The following is a 24,830-nucleotide window of genomic DNA, read 5'->3' as shown; positions in this document are numbered from 1 at the left end:
GCAGCAAGGTTTGTAACCCATTGCCAAAAGAAAAGGGAAACCAGTGAAGAACAAACACCATTGTAAATATCATTTATATTTATTTTCCCTTTTGTACTTTAACTATTTGCACATATGACATTTGAAATGTCTTTATTCTTTTGGAACTTTTGTGAGTAATGTTTACTGTTATTTTTGTATTTCACTTTTGTTTATCTATTTCACTTGCTTTGGCAATGTAAACATATGTTTCCCATGCCAATAAAGCACTTGAATTGAGAGAGACTCTCTTTGTGTGACACCACTGACTGAGCTTTCACTGCTCATTATATTGTGTCCAATCATTGAGCAGCCAGCGTGATGACTGTTTATTTACATGCAGCAGCAAGAATGGCAGCCATTTGGCAGTTTGGGCCAGGGTCTAAAACCCTCCCACGTTGTGCTACATGGTCCTACTCTGTACCCTGCTCACGTTGACTCAGTCTCACACACTGGAGTGCACAGAGACTTCACTATCTAACCTACACATTCACACTGAGCTCTCCTTCCCAAACACCTCTAATTCCAACATCCCATCTTATACCCTCTCTCGCGTGCGCTCACACAGACACGATTCAAAAAGCATCCACATTAAAAAATATATTTATTACAGCATCAGCTACTTGTTCCATCATAATTACACATCCATGCAAACTCAGCCACCATTGCACAACAGAAGTGGGAGGACATTGTTAATAACAGCTACCTGTAAGAGACTCTTTCCCGCTCATTAAAAAGAAGGGTAGGCTATATTCTCCTATTCTTAAAGTTTGTTTCACCTCCAAAGACACAAGGCTTGTCCATGACTAGGTATCAGGTGCTAGTTACAACTGGTCAAATCAGACCACCACTGCCCAGACAAACAATGTACAACACTTTTCGTGAAAGATGTCTTAAAGACCAGTGATGGACCATCTGTGCATTTGACATGCAACATGAAAAGCAGGTGAAGCATTCCAAGTATTAGAGGGCTGGTCTGCATTTCAACAATACTGAAAGGCCAGCGTGCACGCAGCAATACAAACACACAGGAGGGCTTGGTGCTAAACTAAAATTGCACACAGCCACAAAACAAAGAGGCAAGTCATTCAGCAGTATGGCAATAGAGGTCATCACATGCAGATGCACAATATGTCTGATTGCTGAACAGAAGGTCAGATCCAGACATGAAGCAGGGAGCAGCATTGCAATCCAAGGGAAGCAACTGAGACAGAGCAGAACAGTGAAACACTTTGTGGCAAGAAGCTGGTCCTCTGCTAAACAGCCCACAAGAAAAGAGAGAGAGAGCAAGACAAGACAGACGTCTCCAAGACAAGACATAGAACTTCAACTACAAGGCATCACATGCAACTACACATTGTAACTAACACTCTGGAGGAATTACACAATAGTTTATACTAAACATTTTACACATAGCACACATATAGTTTGGTCTAGCACTTGAATGGACCACTCCTAAGGGAGGAATTATGACGGCACTTCAGGGTCTTAATAAGTGGAAAGCTTTAGTTGCCACTTAGACAGACATCAAAACACAATGACCATAATCAGTTACATAGTCATTCACCAACAGATATGACACAAAACCAGTGATAAACAAGTCTTTGAACATAATAAAACATGGGTGAAAGAAATACAATATAAATACAAAATCAATTGATATAGACAAAAAAAAAACTTGCCAGTACTTCAATCCAGCATTGAGAAAAATGCACAATAATCCTAATTTCTATTCACATAGCTCTGAAATGTCAATGCTCCAAGATGTCAAGAATTATATATTTTGCTTATGTCTCCCTCAAAAGCTGGATGCACACAGTAGTTTTTAAACTTTTAACTCCATTGATAAATTAAGTGCTCTGAACAAGTCACCAGGCTTTCCTCTGGTGGGCTTAAATAATGCAAACAAGACATTGACGCCCAACTTGCACAATGCTTGTTTCTCACTTATAAGGGTAAGGATGCATGCCATGCATATAGCACAGACACCTCAGGTCAAGGCTACTCTAGGAATAAAATAGAAGGTATGGGACTGCTGCTGGAATCCATGCTGCAGCCTCTCACCACTACACACTGCACTTTCACTAGCCATGATCTAACACCATGACAATCACTAAACACAGAGGACACTAGGCATGAGAATTCGATCTAATTGGAAATATGTTGACACAGTATATAGATGGTAGAATCATGAACAGGAAGGTATTGTATCAAGTGGTTTTACAGATTGTTACAATTGAGACTTGCATTGATTACCATTGAAACAGAAAGGACAGTTCCCCACGGGTACATTCAAGGCACTTCGACATTGGGCAGAGAGGAAATCATAAAAGGTCACTATTGCAAACAATATAAATAATACTAATTGTAGGATATGTGCAAGGAGCAGGTTACAGTATATCTAAAATATATATACTGTATGTATACTGTAGTCAGGGGTCATGGAAGACTAGAGAAAAAGGCTATAGAGAGCCTGGGACGGTTACACAGAGGTGATTTTGTAAAATGGGTTAATGGATGCTGATATGGCTGAAATTGTCCAACTATACAGTAAAATAAGGACCCGAGGAAGGTACTCATTAGTGACAGTATAAAATAAAGTAGTAGTGATAGGGTGAATGACCTTGTTGACAGTGCCGGAGAGGGTAGGTTACAGTATGTTGGTTGGTGAAGCTGGAATGTTGACTACGCAGCTTCATGTTTACTATCACTGTGATAAAAGGTTTTGTGTTATTTATTGTTGCAGGTTATGGAGGCTTTACTGAAATAGGTGATTGGAGCTTACTGTACTGGATATTGATGGAATACAGTTATTGGTGAGCCTTCACAACATTGGAGAGTGAGGAGGAGATTAGCTTCAGGTAATTACTATTGATAGTGTACTAAGTAGTCATTGAAGTTGAAGTATCATTCTTTGCCACTCCCTCCGTGGCCATCTGCTCAATGTGGTCGCTCAACAGCTTGTACTGCTCTGTAAGAGAGAAACAGAGAGCTCTTTTCAATCAAAACCACTAAGCACATTTTTCCAGTTATAAATACATTAGTCTCAGAAAGCCTGTCTCCCCAACGGGCTCAGGAGAGGCAAAGGTGGAGACATGACCCGCCTAACAGGCGCTCCTTAAAACCCACCAGCTTAACCCGGAAGCCAGCCGCACCAATGTGTCGGAGGAAACACTGTTCAACTGGCAACCGGGGTTAGCCTGCAGGTGCCCGGCCTGCCACAAGGAGTCGCTAGGGTGCGATGAGCCAAGTAAAGCCCACCGGCCAAACCCTCCCCTAACCCGGACGACGCTGGGACAATTATGCGCCTCCTATGGGACTCCCGGTTGTGGTACAGCCAGAGAATGAACCCGGGTCTGTAGTAACGCCTCTTGCACTGCGATGCAGTGCCTTAGACCTCTGCGCAACTCAGGAGGCCCCTACTAATATATTTTTTAATACGTTTAAAACAGTTTGAACAGTTTAAACAGGTGAAACAAAGTAAGGAAGGTTGGTTCATGTAGGGGTACCTTCATTTAGGTTCCCAATAACTGCTTGCTTCTTCAGGAAGTCATTGCAGAGTTTCTTACTGAGCCCAAAAGCCAGCATGTTGTGAGTGAATGTCCTGAAAGCAGACACTAAGAGTTAACTGACCATGAGATACAGTATACAAACCATGCAGATACCTCTCCTCCTCAGATGGAATGTTACTTAGAAGTTGTTTTTTTGTCCATAGGCATGAGTATGTCACCTCACTCACCCCAGTTGGCCAAAGGCAATATTCTCGTCGACTTTAGAGCTGTCATCTTTCTCTTCCTGGGTCATATGACACCACTTCTCTCTGGAGAAAGATAAGAGCAGAGAGAAGTTAGGGGTCAAGGTCTCCAAGTTTACCTCTGACCTTCTACCCACACCAAAACAGACATCATTGGAATGAGATGAAAATAGCAAAACATGTGAAGAAAACTTTTTCAAAGGCAAACACGTCAAACTAAAGCGATGGCATGCTGGATATTGCGTGTTAGATTGCGGTTCTCTCTCTGATTGGGGAACAGAGAGAAATGTCTGCCCAAAAGCTTTGGGAAGCTTTATAACCAGTGTAGTTATACATATGTAGTCATATGTACAACTAAGAAAACAGAGGACCTTTTTTTATTTTAGCAGGGAGTCACCATTGAGACCAGTGTCTCTTTTTCAAGGGAGCCCTGCATATACAATTTAATAGAACCAAAAAATGGAATACAATATAAAAAAAATTAAATACAGCATGACACAAATTTAACAGATAAATATACACAAAACACAATCAACTAAAACAAACGCATTCTTCATTATAAAATTCCTCTGTCCACTCTCAACTGCCCCAGGGACACTAAGGCTACTATGTGTAATGCTTTTGGGAGATTATTCCAAACATATGGAGAAGAAAAACTAAAAGGCTGATTTACTTAACTCTGAAGACACCAAATGAGTCTCCAGAGTTAACTAACCCTGTGAACACGATTGATAACTTGACCTGATCAGCACCACAACATCACACACCCGTCCACTCACACTCATACATACACATAGAAGGTACAGGAGGATTTCTGAAATAAATAATACAATAAACTTAATGACAATACCCATGAAGAACTTAGCTATTAAGTGCTACAACACACCGTTCTACTTTAATGTGTTTTTGTCATGCTCATTGTGGCTCAGTAAGACAGCATTCAGCATGCAGTGGAATAAGACTTAACAGTAGCACTTTGTAATAACTCCACGTAATAAAGCATTTATAATGGGTTAGTAAATCACTTATTGATAAACCTTATTAATGGAGCAATGATTAATAAATTGATATAGGTCTTTATAAACCATTTATTAATCATTAGTTAAGTATTTTTGCATGGCCTCATCTACAGTGTGGGCTATTTATACTTTATAAATGTTTTGAGTGACCAGTGTAATTTCTCACCAAAAGATGGACATGCCATTGGTAGACATTCCAGCAGTATCTGCTGCTCCTTAAAAACTTCTTGCCGCACGGATACCTTTTACGGGATCATTTTCGTAAACAACCGCTGAATTGCAGCGCGCCAAATTCAAAAATAATACTAAAAATATTTATAATCATGGAATCACAAGTGAAATATACCAAAACACAGCTTAGCTTGTTGTTAATCCACCTATCGTGTCAGATTTTGAAAATATGCTTTACAGCGAATGCAATCCAAGCGTTTGTGAGTGTATCAATCACTGCTAGAACAGCTAGCCTTAAATTAGCATGGTCACGAAAGTCAGAAACGCAATAAAATAAAATCGCTTACCTTTGATAATCTTCGGATGTTTGCACTCACGAGACTCCCAGTTACACAATAAATGTTATTTTTGTTCGATAAAGATTAGTTTTATAACCAAAAACCGCCATTTGGTTAGCACGTTATGTTCAGAAAACCACAAGCTCGTTCCGGTCCTGAAGGGCAGACGAAAATTCCAAAAAGTATCCGTTATGTTCGTAGAAACATGTCAAAGGTTTTTATAATCAATCCTCAGGTTGTTTTTAACATACATAATCGATCATATTTCAACCGGACGGTAAACTGTTCAATACTACAGAGAAAGAAAATGTCGAGCCATATCTCTCCTGCGCAGGAACTAATCAAAGGACACCCGACGCGTTTTGATAAATCTCGCTCATTTCTCAAAATAAAAGCTTGAAACTATGTCTAAAGCCTGGTCACAGCCTGAGGAAGCCACTGGAAAATGAATCTGGTTGATACCCCTTTAAATGGAGGAGTTGCAAGCAATGGAACAGGAAAAAATAAATAAAAAATGCACTTCCGGGTTGGAGTTCCTCAGGTTTTCACCTGCAAAATCAGTTCTGTTATACTCTCAGACAATATTTTGACAGTTTTGGAAACTTTAGAGTGTTTTCTATCCTAATCTGTCAACTATATGCATATTCTAATATTTGAGCCTGAGAAATAGTCTGTTTACCTTGGGAATGTTATTTTTCCAAACATAAAAATTCTGACCCCTAGCTGAAAGAGGTTATTAAGGTCTCACTAATATATATTGTTGAAATTCAAAATCAAATAGCTAAATGATCCTCAGTATGACCTTCTTAAAACAAATCCATATAGTTTAGTAATACCCTTCACCCGGATTAGACTCTGATGTGATATTTTTAAAGATATAGTTCAGAATAGTTCAGCAAAATAATGTATTCCAATATTTGTTTCCTTACCTCGTAAGCAGTCTATGGACGGCTCTTAATCTCCTGTGGACAGATTCTGCATGTTAACCAAATAATGTGTAATGAAGAGATGGAAAGCGTAGGATAAGGAGCTGCAGTAGACCTAGACCTTGGGTTTTCAGCACGGATTATTTGGACGTACCAGGATTTGGCGAAGACGGTGCTTTAACTTGGACTGCTTCGCATCGTGGTGAAATTAACAGCAAGGGGGTGGGGGCAGACAGTTTCATTTTGTGAGGGTGGAGACTTTGCAAACCAGAACTCCCTATTTCTAACATGTACGGACCCAGAATTTTATCATGCAGCTGACCAAATTACACAGGATTTTAGTTCTAGGTTAACCGAGATTCTAAAACTGGGTGGTTCGAGCCCTGAATGCTGATTGGCTGAAAGCGGTGGTATATAAGACCATATACCACGGGTATGACAAAATATTTTTACTGCTCTAATTACATTGGTAACCAGTTTATAATAGCAATAAGGCACCGCAGGGTTTGTGGTCTATTGCCAATATACCGCGGCTAAGGGCTTTATCCAGGCACTCCGCGTTGCGCCTAAGAACAGCCCTTAGCTGTGGTATATTGGCCATATACCACACCCCCTCTGGCCTTATTGCCTAATTAGACTGCTATAAGGGGTGACTGCCAATCCATACTTTTGGTAGAAAAGTCACTGCCAAGAAATGCTTATAGCATTTTCGGACTGAAAACATTATTTTACTCAGCATAGTGTATCCGAAGTTACACATCACATTATTACAACAGTGTGACTGTTTTGGAAAAACATTTATTATATTTTCTTAAACACCCTCTGTATTGTGTGATTATTGTTAAACCATAGATACACTACATGGCAAAAGTATGTTGATACCCCTTCAAATTAGTGGATGCGGCTATTTCAGCCACACTTATTGCTGACAGGTGTATAAACTCGAGCACACAGCCGAGTTCAGTGACTTTCAACATGGCACCGTCATAGGATGCCACCTTTCCAACAAGTGAGTTCGTCAAATTTCTACCCTGCTAGAGCTGCACCGGTCAACTAAGTGCTGTTATTTTGAAGTGGAAATGTCTAGGAGAGAAAATGTCAAATCCACCAAGTGGTAGGCCACACAAGCTCACAGAACGGAACCGCCAAGTGCTGAAGCACGTAGCGTGTAAAAATGGTCTGTCCTCGGTTGCAACACTCACTACAGAGTTCCAAACTGCCTCTGGAAGCAATGTCAGCACCGGAACTGTTCGTCTGGAGCTTCATGAAATAGGTTTCCATGGCCTAGCAGCCACACACAAGCCTAAGATTGCGCTCTCTGGAGTGATGAATCACGCTTCACCATCTGGCAGTCCAACGGAAGAATCTGGGATTGGCGGATGCCAGGAGAACGCTACCTACCCCAATGCATAGTGCAAATTGTAAAGTTTGGTGGAGGAGGAATAATGGTCTGGGGCTCTTTTTCATGGTTCGGGCCAGGCCCCTTAGTTCCAGTGAAGGGAAATAATGCTACAGCACACAATAACATTCTAGATAGACGATTCTGTGCTTCCAACTTTGTGGCAACAATTTGGGGAAGGCCCTTTCCTGTTTCAGCATGACAATGCCCCCGTGCACAAAGCAAGGTCCATACAGAAATGGTTTTGTTGAGATCGGTGTGGAAGAACTTGACTGGCCTGCACAGTGCCCTGAACTCAACCCCACCGAACAGCTCAGTGATGATTTGGAACGTCAACTGCGAGCCAGGCCTAATCGCCCAACATCAGCGCCCAACCTCACTAATGCTCTGTGGTTGAATGGAAGCAAGTCCCTGCAGCAATGTTCCAACATCTAGTGGAAAGTCGGGACCAACTCCATACTAATGCCCATGATTTTGGAATGAGATGTTTGACGAGCAGGCGTCCACATACTTTTGTCAATGTAGTGTATGTTCTAGGGGCCATTTTGAGACCTTAAGGAGCATCAGGTACTGCTGGAATGTCTATCTATAATTAACTAGGTTACTAACATGTACAAACGTGACAGTAATGATTAAACTATTTACTAATCCATTGTAAATGCTTTATTACATGGAGTTATTCTAAAGCGCTACAGACTTAACATGCACTGGTCGAGAGAAAAAATTTATGTCACATGCAACAGGCCCTACTAAAGAGAAACCCCTCATGCTGCAGATAAAAGTGAACATGTCAGCGTGCAATCATCTGTGAAAACAGAATACCTCGCCATCATGAAACTAACAACTCTTTTAAAACACTGCTTTATGCTCGAGGCAAATGTATTCATCCATGAAATTAACCCAAACAAACAGAAATAACAACAACCAAACAAACAAGAAGTGCATAAGTAAACGCATGCCTTTCTGATGCTCGACAAGCACGCAGTAAACTTTGTGGCACTTATGACAAGTAACGCCCACACCATGATCAAAATTAGGAAAATTGTATGCAATCAACATTAATGTGTATTAACAAGAGAAACACACTTTTAATTAGTCTAAAATAGATGGCTTTGAGCTATGACAGACACAGTGGATACAGTGAGTGAGAGGAGAGGTTCATGCAGATATCAATGACAGTAACTATCCTACTGCTCCAATGCTGAGCCTATTATTGAACTACAGTACAAGGATCTGCCCTTACCCTGTTCTGCTTGTGCTCAGTGAAGCACATCCTGAACAGCGCAAATTAAGCCTACGGCTCTTTCTAGATTTTCAACTCTCTCACTCTAAGTCACAATGTTGAGCATCCATCTGTTCCTTTCTCGGTTCATCCCTTTATTCGTCCTCTCTCTTTCCCTTGTTCCTCACTTTCACTTGTTCCTCGCTTTCACTTGTTCCTCGCTTTCCCTCTCTATCTCTCTGTCTACCAGTGTTAGGAGGAGCAGACAGATAGGACAGACCTCTCGTCTTTCTCTTCCTCATCCGTCCCCCTGCCCGGCAGCAAGGCACAAGGAGACAAAGGGTTAAAGACACATGCAAAGGTTGAGAACAAGAGCTTGGGAGAAGAAACTGGTGGCAACAGTCAGAAGCTCAACAGCAGTTTGAGTGAACTACAGACAGGTATACAGTGAGCCTTCCTTGAATTCCTAATTTGTGTTGAAACTCACCACATTCCCTTACCCCTCATTTATACACACAGACAAGACAAGTGCTCACAAACAAAGAGACGAACCTCCCACCTCTTGAAAATACACCCCACATTCACGCATAGGTTTCATTCAATCTATCCATCTACTGCACTCTATTACACACTCCCATTTTATCCTCTGTTCGCACTACACAGGCAGTAAGCGGAGCTTTGTAGTAACATCCCAGTTTAGTGATATAACAGCCGTATCATCTTTCATCTCCCCTGCTGGTACATCAGTTTCTCACCTGGTGGTAGGTGACCTCTTCTTCCTCTCACAGTGGACCGCATCAAAGAACGCTGCGTTCCAAAACCTCAACGTATGCCTGTCACCAGAGACACCACAACACATCTATTAAACACCAACAAGGTAGGACAATAATTCACTACCTCATTGTTATTGTGTGGATTATAAATAATCTATAACCATGAATGTAAATGAACATCCATCTCATACCAGATGGGTTGCTGTTTCAGGTGTGTGTACAGGTACACCTTCTCGTTCTCCACTTTCTTCTCCTCTGGAGGCACAGAGGACACTATAGAGGACAGGCAAAGAGAGCAACTGATAAAGGCAACCCATACTTTGAGGCAAGAGAGATGTAATTTGTCCAGTTGGCAGGTTGGTTATAAGAACATGTAAGGACATGGAGTTATAAATCAGACTAATACAGGAACTGACTTGCTTGTATCTTAAACTTTTGATGGGTGTGTACCCTACAATCAACAAGAGATGAGATTGACATACCTGGTGATTTGGGCTTTACATCGACTGGACTCTCTGCCTCCCTGGGTCGAAAATAGTTGAGAGGAAAAGTCGGTAAATAAACGGACTAAAACCGTGCTTAGAAGAAACATTATTGATTGGTTATTAACAGGAATACATCTCACTCATTCTTTCGAGCGGACGCCCTCAGCTTGCTCTCCAGGCCTCCAAAGAAGCCTTTGACTTCCGTTTTGGCAGCAGAAGAGTTCTTCAGGAGCCGCTCGGCTGCGTCCTTCTTGCCAGACAGCCAGGAGTTGGCCTTATTCAGGTAGGAGTCCATGGCTACAGGCGACTGCTGCAGCAGCTCAGTGGGGGATGGCTGGGACTTACCTGAGGTGCAGGGAAGGATCCTTTTACTGTACACCACCATGCCCTAATCATGTTTCCTATTGATTATGAATAGGTACCACGTAGAGCCTAATAGCAAATTAATAGCATAGTAATAGCATTATAATAGCACAAATTCTAATACCCCACACATGCAGATGCACACATGAATAGTATGTACAATAAGCTTAAACTGACTCCGTGGTAATGTTGCAACCACAAAAGGGTACAACCCTGACCGTTGACCCCTCCCCATTAATGTTGGGGAACTGGGAGGCCATTAAGAGAGGGGAGAATAAGTCTCTCATTTGTGGTTCTAAACAGGTACACATCTCACCAGTGTGGTAGTAAGTGAAACACATGGTCATGAGGTTTTTAGCTGGACTGTAGTCATCCATCTGATAGCACCTGCAACACACACACTTATGTAATGGGGATATGATTGTGCAAATAATATTGTACAATGAAATACACCCATTCCCTCATGTGTGACTTAGGTCTAGACAAAGAGCTTTGCACACAACACCTACACATATTTGACCACACACACAAACGTGTTCACATATTGTTCTCATTCTGAGATGGAGCCGAGCGTGGAAGTTGTTTTGTCTTTACAAACTATTCAGGGAATGAAGCCATTGTGTAAAACCCATCAATACAATGTAGCCGGTGTAGAGCTCAAAGTCTCCCAACAAAAATAAATGAAACAGGGAAAAAATAAGCACTTAACAAAACATGGAACAGTTGAAGTGAAAGAGGGAGTCAGACTTACTCGAAAAGAACAACTGCAAAAGACTGCACCAGCCTGTAGAATGTTGCTTCACTCACACACTTGGAGTTGCAGCGCTGCAAATAAAGCCATGTGTCTTTAGTTACCATAAAACTTCAAATATGTAGCACCAGCAGCGAAGCTGTGCTGATAACTGTGCCATTACTGTGCGTCTATGTGCAGAGACATACATATCTCTGTGCTTACATACTGGAACTTACCTGTGCACTGACGTATCTGGCAAACCACTCCCTGCCCTTGCCATTTTCTCCACTGCACAGCTCCCCAAAGCGAGCCTTCTCCTCCTGGTCAAAGTCCTCCCTGAGAGAAAAGAGGTTTATACAGACCCACCTTAAACAGTGACTGAACTAAAATAAAACGCAACATGCAACAATTTCAAAAACTTTACTGAGTTACAGTTCATATAAGGAAATCAGTCAATGGAAATAAATGCATGAGTCCATTATCTATGGATTTCACATGACTGGGAATACAGATAAGCATCTGTTTGTCAAAGATACACTATACAGTGCATTTGAAAAGTATTCAGGCCTCTTGCCTTTTTCCACATTTTGTTACATTACAGCCTTATTCTAAAATAGATTTAAAAAAAATCCTCATCAATCTACACACAATACCCTCTAATGACAAAGCAAAAACAGGTCTGGAATTTTTTTAAACTGAAATCTCACATTTACATAAGTATTCAGACCCTTTACTCAGTACTTTGTTGAAGCACCTTTGGCAGCCTTGAGTCTTCTTGGGTATGACGCTATAAGCTTGGCACACATGTATTTGGGGAGTTCCTCCCATTCTTCTCTGCAGATCCTCTCAAGCTGTCAGGTTGGATGGGGAGCGTTGCTGCACAGCTATTTTCAGGTCTCTCTGCCTTTATTTCTTGCGCCACCCCAGAAATAACCCCCTTGATAGGTGCCCTGCTACGAAAATCCATGCAGGAAACATTCCACTCTGATATCTTTTTGAGTCTTGACACACGCTTCTTCTGCTCTGCAGACACACTAAAAAATCAAAAATAAGACCACATCTTATGACTTTCACTGACTCCAAACTTTGTTCCAACACATTCCAGATTTTCCTAGGAGACATTAAAAGGATTTCCCAAATAGCATTCATCCAAAACCCTGACTCAAAAACGAGTCTAGTGGTTTCCTATTTTCCAACATAGCTTTCCTTCTTTTGTTTCCCGTTTTCTTCGCCACTGTAACCCACCCATTCTCACTTTCTGTACTATTAGATTCACTCGACTCAATAGCAGTTTCAAACATTGACCTCAGTTTCCGCCAACGAACGTCTACCCTGACATACACTGTCAACTGTGAGACCTTATATAGATAGGTGTGTGCTATTCCAAATCATGTCCAATCAATTGAATTTACCACAGTTGTACTCCAATCAAGTTGTAGAAACATCTCAAGGATAATCAATGGAAACAGGATGCACCTGAGCTCAAGGATCTTGAGTGGCGCAGCGTTCTAAATCAAATCAAATTTTATTTGTCACATGCGCCGAATACAACAGGTGTAGAGACCTTACAGTGAAATGCTTACTTACGAGCCCTTAACTAACAATGCTTTAAGATGTTTTAAGAAAAAAATAGTTAAGTAAAACATAAAAAATAAAAGTAACAAATAATTAAACAGCAGCAGTAAAATAACAATAGTGAGGCTATATACAGGGGGTACCGGTACAGGGTCAATGTGCGGGGGCACCGGTTAGTAGAGGTAATTGAGGTAATATGTACATGTAGGTAGAGTTAAAGTGACTATGCATAGATAATAAACAGTGGCAGCAGCATAAAAAGGGGTCTGGGTAGCCCTTTGATTAGCTGTTCAGGAGTCTTATGGCTTGGGGGTAGAAGCTGTTAAGAAGCCTTTTGGACCTAGACTTGGCACTCCGGTACCGCTTGCCGTGCGGTAGCAGAGAGAACAGTCCATGACTAGGGTGACTGGAGTCTTTGACAATTTTTAGGGCCTTCCTCTGACACCGCCTGGTATAGAGGTCCTGGATGGAAGCTTGGCCCCAGTGATGTACTGAGCCGTACGCACTACCCTCTGTAGTGATGAAACCAGTCAGGATGCTCTTGATGGTGCAGCTGTATAACTTTTTTTAATAACTTCAGTCTCCTAAGGGGGAATAGGTTTTGTCGTGCCCTCTTCACGACTGTCTTAGTGTGTTTGGACCATGATTGTTTGTTGGTGATGTGGACACCAAGGAACTTGAAGCTCTCGACCTGCTCCACTGTAGCCCCGTCGATGAGAATGGGGACCTGTTTTGGTTCTCCTTTTCCTGTAGTACACAATCATCTCCTTTGTCTTGATCACGTTGAGGGAGAGGTTGTTGTCCTGGCACCACACGGCCAGGTCTCTGACCTCCCTATAGGCTGTCTTATAGTTGTGGTTGATCAGGCCTACCACTGTTGTGTCATCGGCAAACTTGATGGTGTTGAGTCGAACTTGAGTCGTGCCTGGCCATGCAGTCATGAATGAACAGGAAGTACAGGAGGGGACTGAGCACACACCCCTGAGGGGCCCCCATGTTGAGGATCAGCGTAGCGGATGTGCTATTACCTACCCTTACCACCTGGGTGCGGCCCGTCAGGAAGCCCAGGATCCAGTTGCAGAGGGATGTGTTAACTCCCAGGGTCCTTAGCTTAGCGATGAGCTTTGAGGGCACTATGGTGTTGAATGCTGTGCTGTAGTCAATGAACAGCATTCTCACATAGGGGTTCCTTTTGTCCAGGTGGGAAAGGGCAGTGTGGAGTGCAATAGAGATTGCATCATCTGTGAATCTGTTGGGGCGGTATGCAAATTGGAGTGGGTCTGGGATAATGCTGTTGATGTAAGCCATGACCAGCCTTTCAAAGCACTTCGTGGCTACAGACGTGAGTGCTACGGGTCGGTAGTCATTTAGGCAGGTTACCTTAGTGTTCTTGGGCACAGGGACTATGGTGGTCTGCTTGAAACATGTTGGTATTACAGACTCAGACAGGTTGAAAATGTCAGTGAAGACACTTGCCAGTTAGTCAGCGCATGCTCGGAGTACGCGTCATGGTAATCCGTCTGGCCCTGCAGCCTTGTGAATGTTGACCTGTTCAAAGGTCTTACATTGGCTACGGAGAGAGTGATCACACAGTCATCCAGAACAGCTGATGCTCTCATGCATGCTTCAGTGTTACTTGCCTCGAAGCGAGCATAGGGGTAATTTATTTGTCTGGTAGGCTTGTGTCACTGGGCAGCCCGCGGCTGTGCTTCCCTTTGTAGTCTGTAATAGTTTGCAAGCCCTGCCACATCCGACGATTGTCGGAACCGGTGTAGTATGATTCAGTCTTTGTCCTGTATTGACGCTTTGCCTGTTTGATGGTTCATCAGAGGGCATAGCAGGATTTCTTATAAGCTTCCGGGTTATAGTCCCTCTCCTTGAAAACGGCAACTCTACCCTTTAGCTTAATGCGGACGTTGCCTGTAATCTAAGGCACCGCATCGCAGTGCTAGAGGCGTCTCTCCTGACCCGGGATCGATCCCAGGCTGTATCACAATCGGCCGTGATCGGGAGTCCCATAGGGCGGCGTACAATTGGCCAAGGGTCGTCCCGGTTAGGGGAGGGTTTGGCCGGGGTAAGCCGTCATTGTAAATAAGAATTTGTTGTTAACTTGCCTAGTTAAATAAAATTTAAAAAATACATTGAGTCTCACAGCAAAGGGTTTGAACACTTATGTAAATAAGGTATCTGTTTTTTATTTTAATACAGTTGCAAAAAAAATTTAAAACTTGTTTTCCATTTGTCATTATGAGGTAGATTGATGAGGGGAAAAAAATATTTAAATATATTTTAGAATAAGGCTGTAAGGTAACAAAATGTGGAAAGCCAAACATTGGCAGTAGAATGGCCTTACTGAAAACCTCATTAACTTTCAACGTGGCACCGTCATAGGATGCCACCTTTCCAAATAGTCAGTTCGTCAAGTTTCTGCCCTGCTCGAACTGCCCAATTCAACTGTAAGTGTTGTTATTGTGAAGTGGAAACGTCTAGGAGCAACAATGGCTCAGCCGTGAAGTTGTAGGCCACACAAGCTCAGACAACAGGACTGCTGAGAGCTGAAGCGTGTAAAAATGTTCTGTCCTTGTTTGCAACACTCATTCCCGAGTTCTAAAATGCCTATGTAAGCAACGTCAACACAAGAACTGTTCGTCGGGAGCATAATGAAATGGGTTTCTATGGCCAAGCAGCCACACACAAGCCTAAGATCACTATGCGCAATGCCAAGCGCCGGCTGGAGTGGTGTAAAGCTTGCCACCATTGGACTCTGGAGTAGTGGAAACGCGTTCTCTGGAGTGATGAATCACGCTTCACCATCTGGCAGTCCGACAGAAGAATCTGGGTTTGGCAGATGCATTGTGCCAACTGTAAAGTTTGGTGGAGGAGGAATAATAGTCTAGGGCTGTTTTTCATGGTTCGGGCTAGGCACCTTAGTTCCAGTGAAGGGAAATCTTATCTTTACAGCATACAACGACATTCTAGACGATTCTGTGCTTCCAACTTTGTGGCAACAGTTTGGGGAAGGCCCTTTCCTGTTTCAGCATGTCAATGCCCCCGTGCACAAAGAGAGGTCCATACAGAAATGGTTTGTCGAGATAGGTGTGGAAGAATTTGACTGGCCTGCACAGAGCTCTGACCTCTAACCCATCGAACAACTTTGGGATGAATTCGAACGCCAACTGCGAGCCAGGCCTAATCGCCCAACAGTGCCGACCTCACTAATGCTTGTGAATGAATGGAAGCAAATCCCTGCAGCAATGTTCCAACATCTAGTGGAAAGCCTTCCTAGAAGAGTGGAGGCTGTTATAGTAGCAAAGGGAAAACCAACTCCATATTAATGCCCATGATTTTGGAATTAGATGTTCAACATGCAGGCGTCTACATACTTTTGGTAATGTTGTGTACCTTTTTCAAAAAGGTAGGGGCGTGGATCAGAAAACCAGTTAGTATCTGGTGTGACCACATTTTACCTCACGCAGCGTGACATCTCTTTCACAAATGTTGATCAGGCTGTTGATTGCGGCCTGTGGAATGTTGTCCCACTCCTCTTCAATGGCTGTGCGAAGTTGCTGGATATTGGCGGGAACTGGAACACGCGCCCGTACACGTTGATCCAGAGCATCCATAACATGCTTAAAGAGTGACATATTCAAATTGCCATTGATAAAATGCAATTGTGTTCATTGTCCGCAGTTTATGCCTGTCCATACAATAACCCCACCATTGGGCACTCTGTTCACAATGTTGACTTCAGCAAACCGCTCGCCCACACAACGCCACACACGTGGTCTGAGGTTGTGAGGCTGGTTCGACATATTGCAAAATTATCTAAAACGATGTTGGAGGTGGCTTATGGTAGAGAAATTAACATTAATTTATCTGCCAACAGCTCTGGTGGACAGTCCTGCAGTCAGCATGGACATTTCACACTCCCTCAACACATCTATGGCATTGTGTTGTGTCACAAAACTGCACATTTTAGAGTGTCCTTTTATTGTCCCCAGCACAAGGTGCACCTGTGTAATGAATGACCATGCTGTTTAATCAGCTTCTTGATATTCCACCCCTGTCAGGTGGATGGATTATCTTGGCAAAGATGAAATGCTCACTAACAGGGATGTAAACAAATTTGTGCACAACATTTTATAGAAATAAGCTTTTGTGCGTAAGGAAAATTTCTGGGATCTTTTATTTCTGCTCATGAAACATGGGTCCAACACTTTACATGTTGCGTTTATATTTTTGTTCAGTATTGTACATTCATAATAGACCCTCATAAAAGACCCTATCCATGTTTAAGTACCACTGTAAAATAGTTCATTCTAGCTACACATACTGTACAGGCCCTCAGGGACAGACCCACACCACCCCACATTCAGAGAATCCAGGGTGTTCTTACTTTCCATGAAACACCTTCTCCACGTAAGCCTTCATGAACTCCTGATTCTCCACTGCCTCTACCCCAAGCTCTGCACTGTGATTGGACGAGGAGGATGAGCGCCGTGAGTTCCACTGCTGGGAGTGTGGGTCCATGTCATTCTCACTGTCTGCCGACTCTGTGGCATCACTGTCCCCGTCCTCTCCCCCACAATGGTGGTGGGAGCTGGGCATGGGGGCCAGGGGTACAATGGAGGCAGGCTCTGGGAACAGCGGCTCAGAGGAGAAAATGTCTGTGTGGAGCAGCGCCCCACCAGGAGGACTTGCAAATGAGCGGGCTGTATCGCCTGAACATGAAGGGATATCAAAGTCTATGAGGTTTTCCACAGCTACCCCCTCCATTGTTGAGGACAGAGAACAGAGATGGTAGAGCTAAAGTAGACAGAAGGCTCTTCAGACACTCTCATCCACGAGGGGCGCTGTAGCAGAACAGACTCAATGCCCACAGACCCAGTGCACGCTGTGAAGAGAGGAGAGAGGGAATTGTTACTTATAACACTCATAGAACAACTTTAATCAAATAAGAAAATATAATGATGTAAAGTAATGCTGTTGATATGACTGTCTGGATATGGACGGATATTGTGTTCTCCATCAGTATTTTAGCTGTCCTCTTATACAGCTCTGTATCTAAATGTTGCCCTCTGCCCATTTTTTATTTCACCTTTCTTTAACCAGGTAGGCCAGTTCTCATTTACAACTGCGACCTGGCCAAGATAAAGCAAAGCAGTGCGACAAAAACAACACAGAGTTACACATGGGATAAACAAAGAAAATCTATATACAGTGTGTGCAAATGTAGTAAGATTAGGGAGGTAAAGCAATAAATAGGCAATATAGGTGAAATAATTACAATTTAGCATTAAGACCGGAGTGATCGATGTGCAGATGATGATGTGCAAGTAGAGATACTGGGGTGCAAAAGAGCAAAAAAATAACAATATGGGGATGAGGTAGTTGGGTGGGATATTTACAGATGGGCTGCATACAGGTGCAGTGATCGGTAAGACGCTCTGACAGCTGATGCTTAAATTTAGTGAGGGAGATAAGTCTCCAGCTTCAGTGATTTTTGCAATTAGTTTCAGTCATTGGCAGCAGAGAACTGGAAGGATAGGCGGCCAAAGGAGGTGTTGGCTTTGGGGATGACCTGTGAAATATACCTGCTGGAGCGCACACTATGGGTGGGTGTTGCTATGGTGACCAGTGAGCTGAGATAAGGCGGGGCTTTACCTAGCAAAGACTTATAGATGACCTGGAGCCAGTGGGTTTGGCGACGGATATGTAGCGAGGGCCAGCCAACGAGAGCATACAGGTCACAGTGGTGGGTAGTATATGGAGCTTTAGTGACAAAACGGATGGCACTGTGATAGACTACATCTAATTTGCTGAGTAGAGTGTTGGAGGCTATTTCTTCTGAAGTTAAGCCATTTTGCTTCTCTGTCAGGGGAACAGAGTTTTGCCTGCTTTTGCCCTGATCCTGGATCTGGCAGCTCTGCCAGTCTAACCCCCAGGCTGATGTCTGGTCTGATCCTGGATCTGGCAGCTCTGCAAGTCTAACCCCCTGGCTGATGTCGTCTGACTGAAAGACTGTGGATATTATTGAGGAGGACTCTTATATAATACAGGATTGGAACAGTTGGACTGTAACCCAGAATTAGTGAACACACACGCACACGCCGATGCACCAAACATGCCGCAATGTTTTATAAAAGTAAGAAAATAAAGAAATATGGCCATTCATGTTGCCCATTTTTCACACTAAACACACACAACCCCTTTTCAATTGTTCATGTCAAATTAATTAACTACAGCCTACTCTGTTGAAACCTGAACATGCCTCGGTCCTTGTGATAAAGCTGTGAGAAAGAAAAAGAGTTGTGAGATTTCACTCTTGACATTTTGGTATATTTGATGTTATCTAAAATAGGCCTTATCTGACTTTTTCTCAAAATGTCAAGAGTGAAATCTCACAACTCTTTTTTTCTCTCAGCTTTATCACAAGGACCGAGGTGAGCCGAGCTGAGTGAGAAAAAGCAGGTTTCTCTGTTGTTGTTGTTCCCACTGCAGTACTAACGGCACGGCAGAATCACCTTCCAGATACGCCATTGGCCTATGCACTGAGCCCCCCCTGGCTGCCCTCTGAGTGAGGTGGAGACCTTCAGTTGAGCTCAGGAAATCTCAGCGGTGAGTGCACAGGCTGAAGTATTTCTGCTTCCCGAGCAAGAGAACAGGCCCCCAGTCCTGCCCAACCACCCACACACTCTCCCTCAGGGGATTGAACATAGAGGACGGGGACGGGGCGCTTTTCATCACGATGATGGGATACTGAAAAGCTTGAGTAAGTAGGTCTACTGGATTTATGACTTGAGATGTGAGGGGGGGGGGGGGGGGGGGGGGGGGTTGTAGAAAGATACTGCATTGCATTGATCCATGTGTACGATCCAGGCTGTAATGAAATGATACACTGAACATACGTACATGTACTGTAGACAGGATCTGGTACCTAGTTTTATATTGCAGACAAACACATCTCATCTTTTTATTATCAAAATGAATATCTAGGTGTATCTCTTTCATCGTCAACTAATATCCTGTTTCCAACAATCTAAAGTAGTCATTACATAAAGTGTGGCATTGTTCTATTATGAGGTCTTGTTATCATGTAAAATATGCCCTTGCAAACATTCATGTGAGGGCATGACACATAAAAGCCATGTTATACTTATGTCCCCATGTTCACCCCAGGAAATATTATTCAGTAGGCTAGTCTCTCCACAACCATCATCCAAGCAACATACTCTATGTGATAGACTGAGTAGAGGAAACATCTTGTCAATTCAGTGTGGATGATATCATTTTCTGATTTTCTTCCTTCAGTCCTCACTGGCATTTTAAAATGACATCTCATGGCCTGCAGGCCAGGAACTGAAGTCTTGCTTGCTTGGAGTGTCCTCCCTATAATCGCTTAGCTATAAAATCTAAATGTTCCTTACCCCAATGTAGGAGGGCTGTTGTCCAGTCCAGACGCCTGACTGTCCTGACTCAACCCAGACTTTGAGAGGAGGGTTAACTGGTTCAGTCATATCTAATCACAGGCATTTGGACACTTGAATGTCCATGTAGGCTGCCCCTCTCTTCCATGGGAGTGGACTAGCAACATAGATAAGACTGACTGAGTGCATAACTAAACATTTCACACTGAAGGGAATGTGGGAGAGAAAAGGCTGATGACTGATAAGGGAGGTTTGGAATCTTGTTTCGTTATGCCTTGCTGCTAGTGCTATGGCTGGATGCTGTATATATGATCTGACCTAACATGACATGGACACAGCTAGTTCAGAGAGAAAAAGGCGGTCTAAAATAAAAGACTTAGAGGACATGCATTACTCACTCCAATTTGGTAGGCAAAATTCGGTTTTCTTTGCAAAGTAGGCATTTCACATAGCTCATTGTTCTTTTCACATGGCTGTTTGTTTCTTTGGTGCATCATCTCACAACAACTTGAATCTGAAGCAGAGAAAACACGTCAGTCTTCCAAGCTCCCATTGTTTGTCCAAGAATCAATCAAGTATGATACCCAACAAACATGTCCTGCTGGAGACCAACATCACTATATTATTAACGACTTCTCCCAAATAAGTCAAACCCTCCTCCCCTTCATAACCTTGATCAAACAAGGTCACTTAAATAGAGCTACCATGGCGACAACCGAAGATAAGCTGTTAAGACCACTTGGACACGACAGCAAAGCAGGAGCCAGAAGAGACAACAGTCACTGTGTGAATGACCATATACATATTAACAGGAAGTTAATCTTCCATGTGCAGTTCCAGATAAAACCAAAGACAGCCCCAACGCCAAACAAAACCAATGAGTAGCTATTATGAGTAAGCTTCATCACTAACACCAGCCTGCTCCTACTAGTACTTTTAACTGGTGTATGAAATGTACTCTCTATAAATAAAGTTATTATACATAAATAAAATAAAAACAACACATTTCCAACCTGACATGGCAATGGTACTTTTATCAAAGATAGAGCTAGTTAGAGTGACACTGCATCGAAACGATGTATAATTGTTTTGGGCAAAATGCAGTAGCTACTTTCCCATCAGTAAGGCTACATTGTTGTTATTGCCAATATGTGTGTACGAGGTAAGCTTCCAGAACAGCATGCTTGGTCGTAAGAACTGTCAAGTAGGTCTAGTAGCCTGGGGGAGGACATAAAAACGACTTATATTTTCATTTTTAATTCAACCATTACTTCAGTAACCTTAACTTGAAAGCAAGGAGACTAGATCTCTTTTCAGGAAATAGATCGAATACTGTAAACAACACCCATTAGGCTAGGAGGTATGGTGGTTTACTCGTATATTTAGTGTTCCATTTTTTTTTTAGCCCATGTTACGCAGCCAATAAACATATATAGGGTTGCCAGTGCCTGCCAACACCACCACTTGACATCTTCAGCAATCTGATGATGAATGACAGACATCTAGTAGGCCTACAGTGTGAAATCGAAATAAGATTGTATATTGCTTGTCAATAAAACACACCAAATTACAAGCGTATGTCGAGAAATTGATTATATTAAAACATATGATATAACAACAGTACATTTCCTTTACAGTTGTACGTACATGAAATGTCCCAGGTTGAGGGGTTTAATCTTCCCTGTATGCGTCGGAGCCTGCTCACTTCAGTAGTCTCAAAACAGGCATGCGCAATCAAGCACGAATGTAAAGTGGGGGTGGGGAACCCAATGACGTCACGAAGTATCCCGTTCATGTCATCTCGAAAACTCAGGCCCTCCGAGTTAAAATGTGTTAAAACTGAACGTAAGTTATTTGCGTAGAGCTTCTTATTGGTTGATTCTAATATTTCCTTAGTGGTAAACTGTGGAATATTTTTTCCACAACAAGTAAGCAAGTCAGACATTTTCGAGTTACCGAATTTTTAACGTTTTTTGTTGTTGTTCCCGATAGACTATGAACACGGAAGTAGATGTTTGACTCCGCCTGGGTCCATGCTATTGGGATCATTGGAACGTCCCAACTCTGTCGTGGCACTATTTAACTTGACATTGAAAATGGTTAAGATAATGGTAAAGGTTAAGTAATGGTTATGATTAACGTTAGAGTACGGACGTCCCAATGAGCCCGGATAGAACTAACACCAACATATGTTCACGCGAAAATAAGACAATACCAATTGAGGAGCTTTTGTATGGGGGGCAATGAGAGAGTGCCGAATTTGGTCAATAAACAGTTAATTGCTATTTTGATAGGTGACGCTTATTTGATTGAATATACGTTTCGTAATGCTTAGGTTGATGCGATGTAGGCTACTGATATAAGTGATAAGACATTCTGACAACTTTGTAATAACGATTTTATACCGGAGTTGTACCATATGTTCACACGCGTATCTGCCCTCTCATTGGCTAGAATGTTCCCACCTGATCTCGCTTCCTCCCGCCTACCTTTCGCATTTAAGGACATGCGTTTCCATTGTTCGAGCGATCAGTTTGACATCTCGTCAATATAACAGATCATCTTTGGTCTGCATCTAAACGGGAAAAGGGCCAACAATATTTTAGCAGACTTCGTCACGATACTGATGGCCAACCAATATAATTGGTGGTTGTAGCGCACGGACATGTGTTCTGTTTCAGCAGAGCTCATGACTCACTTGCGTTCATGTTTTTTTCCCCGTGTTGCCCTTTCCAAGTCAACACTGTAATACTGTGAATGTAAATAATCTATAACAATTTCCATTGGCTATAGGACTTCAAATATCTTCCTATATCATCATTTGTGTTTTTTTCCAATTATGAAGAAAGACAGAAAGATGACAAGCACATGTTTTAAATTAATTCAGAGTCTCTATTAAGAGTCTTAACCTACCTACAAAAAAATGCCAAAAGAATTACAGGTGCAGTGTTTAGAGGTGTAGGCAACGCTAATAAAGCCGACTTGCAGCAGCTGCTAGGCTGTGGAACTTCTGAGGGAGGAGGACAGTCATGATGAAGTGCAGCTTGTCCTTTTTTAGGCTCTGAGCAACCATCTGCTTTAAACCCAACCCCATGTACTTTCTGCTCATACAGGGACCACTTTACCAGCGCCTCCCCGTTTGGTGAGCTGCGGGTCACAGTTAGTACCCAGGGATCAGTGTGCTAAACAGGCCATTTCACGAAGAAAAGTAACTCAGGACTGTACTTCTAATAGTGTGCTGGACTGTTGTGAAAATAAGCAGCTAGAAGTTCTGGATCCAAGAAATAGCTATACTGTCGTCAGTTTATGTCAGAGTGCATGCAAGCAATATTGCCCCAATATTTTACCTTTATTTAGCTAGGCAAGTCAGTTAAGAACAAATTCTTATTTTCAATGACAGTCTAAGAACAGTGGGTTAACTGCCTTGTTTAGGGGCAGAACAACAGATTTTTACATTGTCAGCTCGGGGATTCAATCTTGCAACCTTAAGTGGCATTTAAGGGAATATAGGGAGTGATCAGATGTTACCTTGTTTTGAAATTAATATGATCTCTACAAGCTCTTTATTTTGACTGACTTATTTCAACGAATAGGGACAATACAGTTATTTCAACAAATAATGATCTAGTGGCCTCCTGAACACTTTATTTGATGATGCTTTCTTTTTTTATCCCTATTATTCTTATCTTGTGAAAAGATAATGTTAATATCCTCAGAGACAAAATCAGTATCTCCTTATAACTTTCAGGTAATTGATAGCAGTTATTAACTTGCATAATACATTGGAATTATTCTGGTGATCACAAATGGCATCAACCATGCCAATGTAACAGTAGATTATGTAGTTCAGGTCCTGACTAACCAAATCTGGGGCCCTAGGCAAGAACATTTTAGATGGCCCACTCTTGGTGGCAGAGATACAATTTTGCACTTTTAAACCAATGTCCTGTAATTACACACATTTAGTGTTGGGGCATTGAGAAAATGTTGCAGTTTTAAAGCACATTTACTGTATTTATTTGACACATTTTGCCATGGTTTATGCCGTGTAATCCGTCCCTGATGTAGTTGATGTGTGCTTTAGACCTACCTGTTATCTTACAGTTGAAGTCAGAAGTTTACATACACCTTAGCCAAATACATTTAAACTCAGTTTTTCACAATTCCTGATATATAATCCTAGTAAAAATTCCCTGTCTTAGGCCAGTTAGGATCACCACTTTATTTAAAAAATGTGAAATGTCAGAATAATAGTAGAGAGAATGATTTATTTCAGCTTTTATTTCTTTCATCACATTCCCAGTGGGTCAGAAGTTTGCATACACTCAATTAGTATTTGGTAGCATTGCCTTTAAATTGTTTAATTTCCTGACTGATGTCTTGACATGTTGCTTCAATATATCCACATACTTTTCCATCCTCATGATGCCATCTATTTTGTGAAGTGCACCAGTTCCTGCAGCAGCAAAGCACCCCCACAACATGATGCAGCCACCCCCGTGCTTCACGGTTGGGATGGTGTTCTTCGGCTTGCAAGCCTCCCCCTTTTTCCTCCAAACATAACGATGGTCATTATGGCCAAACAGTTCTATTTTCGTTTCATCAGACCAGAGGACATTTCTCCAAA

At 42.3% G+C, this 24,830-nt stretch overlaps 1 protein-coding gene across 3 annotated transcripts; it reads right to left on the bottom strand.

Moving 5' to 3' along the window:
- Positions 1-605: 605 nt before the first annotated feature.
- kiaa0513 (KIAA0513 ortholog) lies at positions 606-21,961 on the bottom strand. Of its 3 annotated transcripts, XM_055940340.1 has the most exons (14): positions 21,851-21,955; positions 20,602-20,717; positions 17,173-17,670; positions 11,438-11,537; positions 11,220-11,293; positions 10,785-10,855; positions 10,246-10,450; positions 10,103-10,143; positions 9,812-9,893; positions 9,603-9,680; positions 9,128-9,157; positions 3,758-3,838; positions 3,528-3,622; positions 606-2,989 (listed from the first exon to the last, which is right to left on the bottom strand). In XM_055940340.1, exons 3-14 carry the CDS (start codon positions 17,550-17,552, stop codon positions 2,901-2,903), a joined length of 1,326 nt encoding a protein of 441 aa, XP_055796315.1. In that variant the 5' UTR covers positions 17,553-17,670; positions 20,602-20,717; positions 21,851-21,955; the 3' UTR covers positions 606-2,900. The 3 variants fall into 3 exon arrangements, with proteins under 3 accessions (XP_055796315.1, XP_055796316.1, XP_055796317.1); XM_055940341.1 differs by lacking the exon at positions 20,602-20,717 and having other exon boundaries at positions 21,851-21,961; XM_055940342.1 differs by lacking the exon at positions 9,128-9,157.
- Positions 21,962-24,830: the final 2,869 nt, after the last annotated feature.

Source organism: Salvelinus fontinalis, chromosome 12 (genome assembly GCF_029448725.1).
Source record: "Salvelinus fontinalis isolate EN_2023a chromosome 12, ASM2944872v1, whole genome shotgun sequence".
NCBI classification, from domain to species: domain Eukaryota; kingdom Metazoa; phylum Chordata; class Actinopteri; order Salmoniformes; family Salmonidae; genus Salvelinus; species Salvelinus fontinalis.
Note: the sequence above shows the minus strand (reverse complement) of the source record. Positions and strands in the feature narration are given on the sequence as shown.